This window comes from Asparagus officinalis, chromosome 8 (genome assembly GCF_001876935.1).
Source record: "Asparagus officinalis chromosome 8, Aspof.V1, whole genome shotgun sequence".
Classification (NCBI taxonomy): domain Eukaryota; kingdom Viridiplantae; phylum Streptophyta; class Magnoliopsida; order Asparagales; family Asparagaceae; genus Asparagus; species Asparagus officinalis.
Window position 1 is genome coordinate 105,620,806 of NC_033801.1, and position 8,775 is coordinate 105,629,580.

Genomic DNA, 8,775 nt, shown 5'->3' on the forward strand with positions numbered 1-8,775 from the left:
CGATTAAAAGGGTTTTACATGTTTTATTTTAAAAAACGCTCGACATGCACTGGATGTATATCCTATGTTTCACACATCTTGAAACTTGTTTTTGCCCATATCCAGTACATAACCATGACTGTAAACGGTCTTTGGGTATCATGTTAAAAAGCAAGCCGTTTTCTAATCTATAATCTTCATAATAAAAGAAAAATAAAGGTGTAATAGGAATTTAATTCTCATAATAACATGTGAATTGAAAAACAATATTGATCTCTTATAAATTATTAATTTCAATAATGTGTGTGTTGTATGCATATGTGTGTGGAGAGTGCAGCAGGCTACTGATAGCAGTACAAGGGTTCTACTATCAACTTTTAACCCTAGGATTGCTTGGAGAGTCGAGCTAAAATAACTAGTAAAATTATGCAGTGTCTTAAAAATTGGGAAGTAACTATAAATAGCTTTTTTAGCACGAATGTTCAAGCAATCCAGTGGTTGAAAAGTTGATATTAGAATCCTTTTTCTACTATTAATAGGAGCGCAGATGCCCGCTATGTGTGTGCAGATTGCCGTGTCTCCATACACTGCCTTTTGTAAACTTCTGAATTAACTTTTATACCATCGATGTTAATGCCTATGAGGATGTCTCTGAAAACGGTATGCAAAATGCTGAACTATTTAGCTACCAGAAAGCATTAGATAAACACAATCGCAGCTTTAAGAATATATAGCAGAAGCTTAGACTGTTCATGGTTAATTGTGACCCCAGCGGTGAGACTTTTTAAATAAGAATCTGATAATAATACTGCTGAATGAAAGAGAACCTCATTTATCACACAACCCTATTGTATTAGATATTCCAATTTTGTGAGTAAATGTAGATCTGTATTGTATAATGTGTATGGTTGATGGTATTCAAACTTAAAAGCGGTCTGGTCCATACTTTCACACTGCACTTACTATCAGAATTTTTACATTTACCCTCAATCCAAATCATTCCCAACCTGGGTTACTCCTTACTCCCAAATTTGCGACCGCTTTATGTTCCTCACGTGATCTAATATTTTTGCCATTTACAATTTATTTATTAAGCTCAAAAGCCATAAAAGTAATTTATATTTGTTGGTTATTGTGAAAAGGTCCCTGTCTCAGAACTTGTAGGCAAGAACATCCTCCTCTACTTCTCTGCTTATTGGTGCCCCCCTTGTCGTGCCTTTTTACCAACACTCACTGAGACCTACAACAAGATCAAAGCCAAGGACCAAAATTTTGAACTTATCTTCATATCCAGTGACCGAGACCAGAAGTCTTTTGATGACTACTACTCATTAATGCCATGGCTCGCTCTACCTTTTGGCGATGATAGAAAGAAATCACTTAGCATGGCAATTGGGCCAACAGGAAAGACAGTGACGCAGGAGGCCAGAGATATGATAATGGAACAAGGAGCAGATGCCTATCCCTTCACTGAGGAGCGTCTAAAGGAACTAGAGGCAGAGATAGAGGAGGCGGCTAAACAATGGCCTGAGAAGCTGAAGCATCCTCTTCACAAAGAGCATGAGCTTGTTCGAGCCAAACGTAGAGGATACACTTGTGATGGTTGCGAAGAGGTAGGAAGTGGATGGTCCTTCTATTGTGACGAGTGCGATTTTGATCTCCATCCCAATTGTGCTCTTAGTAAGGAGGATAAAGGGAAGGATGATGGTGATGCTGATGATCATGAGGTGAAGAAGGAAGGTTATGTTTGTGACGGGGATGTGTGTTACAAAGCTTAGTAAGAGAGATTTGGCTTCTCTTTATGATGATTGTGCGATGGGGAGGCGTGCTACAAAGCTTAGTAGGAGGGCTTCGGCTTGTACTTGTGATTATTTATCTTGCATACTTGTATGTATACCGTTACTTGTCAAATAAATCTTGCACCTTTCTTAGATTTTGGGCAATAGCAATGACATATGATTTTGGTATATGTTTCTTAATTATTCTTTCTGCTGGTGCGTATTGTGGCTTAAGTGGGTAAACCAACGCTCTAAGAATGATCAAAATTAGAGTTAAATCGCGCGCGAGTGTGTTTTTTTTTTTTTTGGGAAAGATAAGGTGGTAAACAACTAGATTATCTTCTTCCGAAGGCGTTTGATTTCTTATGTAATATCTTGTATTAGTGAACTACTGTCTCTTTCTTCTTCACGCTGATCAGCGGAATATGTTCCTGAGTGAAGCTTATGTTGAAGGAAATTGTCAGTTCTTGATAATCTTTTCGTCCTCGTGTAAGTAGAATATTATGAAAAGGAAATGTCATATAGGGATCAAATAAAGGCATTGCGCATATCTGTGTCTCATGAATGGGGGGCTTAAATGGAAATGCACATGTTCCAGTGCAACATAAATGCACATATATTATATTTTACTTGGCAGTTTATATTCTATATACTTTTGGGTCTGATCTCACACTGATCAGCAGACTGTTTTAGTTAATTAGGAAGTAATTAGAATAAAAAGAGATTTACGGAAGAGAGAGAAAAACTAATTAGCCTAATCAGTTATGATAGATTTTATGAGCTATCTAAAGATTATGCGGACATCACCAATTATGTTTTATTTATTGTTTTTAGTCTCAAAGCATTAATGGTAAGATCTAACGGCTAAAATTTTAGGAGGAGGAGATTCATTCTTCTTATGGACAAATTTTCAAAACCAACCCATTTGATGTTTTAATTGCAAAAAACGACCCGTTTCTAACTTATTTAGAGAAACCGACCTGGTTTCAGCACTGTCGCTGAAACCAGGTCGGTTTTTCTAAAAAACTTTACGAAACTTCACGGGAGTTCAACTCCCGTGAAGTTTACTACGTTTTTAAACTTCACGGGAGTTGAACTCCCGTAAAATTTATTTCCCTCATTAAACTCCACGGGAGTTCAACTCCCGTGGAGTTTGTTGTATTGTTAAAACTCCACGGGAGTTGAACTCTCGTGGAGTTACAGGCCAAATTTCCCAGAGAATCGCTCTCTGGGAAATTTACACTGCAACTTCACGGGAGTTCAACTCCCGTGAAGTTGCAGGTTTTGCAAAAACATGCACAACATGCATACGTCTACCTATTTAACTCATATATACAACTATTTACCTGTTGACAATAATTACTGCAATATATATATTATTTAAACACGCACGAATCAAACAATACGCAAAAAGATCACATATCGAGCTATAATTGATCCATAAAAGTATAGTATTTGAAAATTCATACAATTTACAAATTTTAACAAAATAAGTTCAAATACAACTCAATATAGCTCCTCTCCTTCCTCTCCCTCTCTTCCCCCTCCCCCTCGCTCTTCCCCGCCCCCCGCGCTGATGAGCCTCGACTATCTGAGTATCCGGCTGTGTGTGAGGCTGCGAAGTGCCGGCTCCATCAGCATGTGAAGTGCCGGCTTCATCAGCATGTGAAGTTCCGGCTCCATCAGCATGCGAAGTGCCGGCTCCATCAGCATGCGAAGTGCCGCCGTCATCGTCACGTGGCCGTCGGCGCCGAGTGTACGCTTGCCCAAATGATCGAGACCTGTCCTCACGGCCTGCGAACTCGTCGACGTGAGTCTTATGAAACACCTGTGCTATGGTCTTCTTGATCCTGCCGAGGAGCCCTAACGCCACCTGATCCTGAATCTCAGGCACGGTCGCATCAATATCAGCCTGAATGCTATCCAAAGCATGGACCTGTGAGGTAAATAATTTATTAAGTACCAACTCAAGAAAAAAATATTATAATTTAGCTTAGAAACTTACGTAATCTCTCTCGTTCATCCCACTAGGGATGTAACTGTCTGTCGGTGGCCGTGGCATGTGTCCAGCTAAGGGATGTGGGTCACGTGTGATCCATCTACGTGTGATATCCCAATACCAACCCATATACGCGGTATAGTCAACAGCCGTGGGCCTCGTATCCTGGATGAAATCCCAGCTATGAGCCCACCTGTCTATGTAGGCCGCACGGACTACGGCCCAGTCGTTATGGTGCAAAGTAGGTCACCGCTGACGAGAGATCTGCTCAACAGGCTCTGGTACATGTTGAGAGAGCGTAAACTGTCGTAGCATACGGTCAGGGACATGCATCTCCACGATCTCCCAACAAATCAATGGAACTCTCGCTCTCCACAAGTCAGGACTATCTCGGCAGATGGGTGCAAGAGAATGCATATCCAGCTCCGGCGGTGTATAGGGTCTCCACTTGAACTGAAATAAAATAAAAAATTTATCAGTATCAACAACAAAACTATAATATTCATAACGACTTGAGATTTATATTTACATGTTCGTGTTGGAGGCCATCAAGCTCATTTCGGTAAAACTCACGATGGCGCGTCGCTGATCGGTACTTAGCGTACCGTACGTTATACCTATATGCAGAATAGAGAATATATAAGTACAAATTCAGTGCGAATAAAATTTGTGTGTACAATTATACCTGTACGCCAAAGGAAACTGCCCCTGTAGGTCACGGTGCACAAGTAAAGTAGGGCGTCCAATATGAATGCGCTCCCATGACCAAATCTATATCAATGTGCAGCATCCCTTGAATTCTTTATTCTGCATCAGGGATACTCTACTCAGTTCTCGATACAAGTATGCCAACACCGCATTGCCCCCACGACAGTGCGCGGTATACGTCAAAATCCTCTAGCAACGGCAGCCATCGTGCATGTATAAGAGTCTTGCTCGCATCAGGAAAAAGCACGCACCCTATCATGTGCAATATGTAAGCCTGAGCATGGAACTGAAGCGTCTCATTACTGGCATCCTTTGGTATGTCGCCCTGAAATGTCTGACGAAGCCACGATAGCTTCATCGCACCACTCCTCAAGTCCGGAACCTGTCCAAGAAGCCGGGCACATACCTCCGGCCAACTATGATCATCGGTGCCCGTAACTGGCGGCCCATCGATCCGGAGCCCAAGTATGACGGTCACGTCCTGTAAAGTGATGGTGCACTCCCCTATATGCATGTGAAAGGTGTTGGTCTCTGGCCTCCATCTCTCAATCAAAGCAGTGATAAGCGGTCAATCAAGCCTGATATATCGAACCGTCGAACACTCCCGAAAACCAGCCTGAGAGATCAGCGCTAGAACTCTCTCATCCTCAATGACCCAAGCTGAATGGCTCTGGGAATGCTCGATCATGGTGATATCAGGTACGGGCTGCACGTCAAAAAGAATTGATTAAGTACAATGCGAAAAATTAAAATTAGTGCCAATGCTAACTAGCATATACAAAAGATGTTTTACCTGTCCTGAGCCAATATAATCTGAAACGTGGCTCGCCTGGAGGGTCAATACATCGGGGTGTCTCGGTCCCGGATCCATAATGAATATAACTGAGAATTATATTAGAAGACAATGCTCAATGTGTTAGATCTTTTTGTTAAAATACTCATCTAGTTATATATAAACAACAAACGAATGCGCAACGTGAAGAAAGCAATAACTTGAAACCAAACATTAAATTTATATAACATAGTACGAAACGATACAAATTACCATAACAAATGAGATACAGAAACAAACAACTCACGAAACCGCTACAAATTACAATCACAAATGACACACAGAAACAAACACAGAACGAAACCCCTAGCATTTAACAATCACAAATGACATACGGAAGAAAACACAGATCGAAACCGCTACAAATTACAACATCAACGCCTAATCCTAACTGGACAATTATTTTTCTTATGGCCCGGTTGATCGCATCTACTACACTTATTTCTCCTCCTAACTCCTTCACAACCATCATCCATACAATTTCTAATTCGTACGGAACGAGGGCGCCCCGCCGACCTTTTATACAAAGGAGGCAATATCAGTGGCTCGTCTTGTGTCCAATATCGACTATCATATGGTGGACGAAAACACTCTTTGTATGTTTGTTGATAGTTGTAAGTAGAATACCAAGCCTCGACGAACTCATAGTGTGAAATCCTCGCACCACCTTGTAGATCAGAACAAGCCGCGACAACATGTGAACAAGGAATCCATTGTAATTGCGGTACGTTGCAAGTGCACGTACACGAGTGATCCGCTAACATGTTCACTTTATAAGAGCGATTTTCTCTATGTGATATTCCCTCAATGACTTCTCATTCATTAAAACTGTATCTTACGACATGAAAGGATCGAGCTTGTACAATCCGAGCCGCTAACATTTCATCATTTTTTGGTGTGAGCTCCGAGCGGATATTTTCACCAAGTTTGTGACGTCGTAGAAAGAAGTTATTAAGTCTGTAGAATGTTTTAGCAACTAGTGACTATATTGGCATACCGCGTGCTCCCCTGAGCACGCAATTGAAACTCTCTGAAGCGTTCGTAGTCATCATATAGAACCGTCTCCCGCCATCTTCACATAAAGCCCACTTATCAACATTGTGTGGTCCCAAACTAGTTTCGATCCAATCATGTGCAGCTCGGGAGATAAACTTAATCCTCTCTCGTATTTGGTCATAAACTAATTTTTCTGTTGCACATCCGGCTTGCCAAAGAAGATCTTGAACCTGACCGTTTCCAAATTTCTTCTTGAAGTTGTCCCTAATATGTCGCAAACAATAACGATGTGCATGTGGCTCTGGGAAATGACGTTGGAGTGCTCTTGGAATTCCTTTCATCCTATCATATATGAATGTAATCGGCCGCGCACCCACACTAGGGATATGATATCTAATGCATGCAAAAAACCACGCCCAATTCTCTGTGTTTTCAATATCAACCACTGCAAACGCCAAAGGAAACAAACCGCCATCCGCATCAACTCCGGTGGCAACAAGCAAAACTCCTTTGTACTTGCCGTATAAGTGGGTGCCATCAATGCTAAGAAGAGGACGACAATATCGAAACCCCTCAATACATGGCCCAAATGCCCAAAATACACCGGTGAACCGCCGATCTCCGCCATCAACGGGGTCCGAAGATACTTCGTAGACAGTTCCTGGATTTTCTCTTTTGAGTGCTTCAAGATAATGAGGTAAGATCTCATACGATTTATCCCAATCACCGAATATTTTTATCATCGCCTTCCTCCTAGCATTCCAACACTTGTGATATGATACATCCAAGTTGGTGGCTTTTTGCACTAGAAGACGAATATCTTTCGGCCTTAGATCAAAATCCTCCCTCAGATGCGGTAAAATCAATCGATATATGAAGGAAGAGGATGCATTCTTGTTATTCATCTCTAATCGAGGATTGCTACAAGTGTGGAGTCCGTTGTATGCCGTGATTTTGAATTGCCCGCCTACTCTTACACCGGAGCGTGAATTAAGCTTCCACGGACATTTCGCATTGCCGTCGTGGTGTCCACCAATATCTTCATCATCGCCATCTTTGCGATAGAAACAAACCGCATTATAGCTTGTAGTATTATTTTTTGTTGGCCTAAACTTGACATTTTTTGCAATGGCGTACGAGCGAAGCGCATGGATCAATTTCTCCTTGCTCTCATATAGATCTCCCTTCACGAATGAGAAGTCCTCGCCCTGTGTATCATGACCGCTATTAGTGCCAATAGGAACACTTTCCATCACGGAGTTATCGATCCATTCTTCTCCTTGAAGTTCATCGGGCGGCGGATCCTCTAAGACAACATACTCATTATTAGCATAACACCCGTCAATGTGGTGGTTGTCCCCTTCATCACGATCTATCAAGGTCATGCTATTAATTTGTAAGCCCTCCTCTTCATCATCATTCTCAGATTCAACACTTGCATTATCTTCTTGAACTCCCGTGTTAGTATCGACCGCATTCGAAGTGCCCACAAGCGAAGGACCGCTCATATATTGTGATTGTGTCCAACCTTCATCTTGTTGAGGAGATAAAAAGCCAACGGAATCAACATCAGGGTCCTCCAATATGCGGGAATACATTCCATCATAATTCAACGATTTGCCCAAATTCCTTTGATGTTTTTCAATGAACAATTCAATCGAACGCTTCTCGTCATGTAAGACTCCAATGAGACTCATATCGTAGTCACTTGATATTTGAATGCCGCTTGTCCTGTTCTCCACAACAGGATAATTGCAAATAATATTAAGGTGATACTCACGTGAGTTGGTTAATGTAAGTTTGTGCAATTCATTAACCAACTCATCGAAAGTACACGATTTTGTTATAAACAATGGTCTCGTCGTACCTCCTTCATAAACGGGCATATTATTTTCGAGGTATTTAATCTTCCCATCATACGAACACAAAATTACGATTCGATCGTTCATCATTACCTCTGAAGAGTAAAACAATCAAGATCAATATTACACGAAAAGACTCTAAAAATTTTTTGTTACTTAAAATTAAATCCTATATCAATTTTAGGGAACCATAATTTATAACAAATTCATATACCGATTCATATACCGATGTCATACATATGTACCAACACTATTTTTTACATTATTGATAATTTACCCTTTAACTCGACAAAATAATTTAAGTTTTCTTCACATAATTCATAAAATTCACAATTAAATTCTCAAATCTAATTGATGTCATATATCACTAATTTTTAGATTTTTTATAATTTCATAACTTATTCACAATGAAATTCTAAAATCGACAAAATTATTGATAACACAATTTTTTTAAAATAAATTAGATGTCATACATATGTAGTAACACTATTTTTTACATTATTGATAATTTACCCTCTAAATCGACAAAATTATTTAAGTTTTTTTCACATAAATCATAAAAATTTCACAATTAAATTCTAAAATATAATTTTTTACATGTAATCAGCATTAAATAGCGAG

General features: G+C 40.2%; 2 protein-coding genes and 1 long non-coding RNA gene across 3 annotated transcripts in view; 1 reads left to right on the forward strand and 2 right to left on the reverse strand.

The window, feature by feature from the left end:
• LOC109819794 (probable nucleoredoxin 1) overlaps window positions 1-1,946 on the forward strand; it is a 6,665-nt gene extending 4,719 nt beyond the window's left edge. Inside the window, exon 4 of the mRNA XM_020385707.1 lies at window positions 1,122-1,946. Within this exon, the coding sequence (XP_020241296.1) occupies window positions 1,122-1,757 (636 nt within the window). The 3' untranslated portion in view covers window positions 1,758-1,946. The remainder of the gene's footprint in view (window positions 1-1,121) is intronic.
• LOC109851178 lies at window positions 3,323-5,122 on the reverse strand. The gene is made up of 4 exons (XR_002249700.1): window positions 4,442-5,122; window positions 4,286-4,373; window positions 3,763-4,209; window positions 3,323-3,676 (listed from the first exon to the last, which is right to left on the reverse strand). It is a non-coding gene; the product is annotated as an uncharacterized LOC109851178 (long non-coding RNA).
• Window positions 6,280-8,178, reverse strand: LOC109821648. The gene has a single exon (XM_020387820.1). It carries the CDS (start codon window positions 8,176-8,178, stop codon window positions 6,280-6,282), a length of 1,899 nt encoding a protein of 632 aa, XP_020243409.1.

Coding starts and splice junctions, on each gene's coding strand:
- LOC109821648 (XM_020387820.1), bottom strand. CDS start 8,178: ATGCCCGTTTATGAAGGAGGTACGACGAGACCATTGTTTATAACAAAA.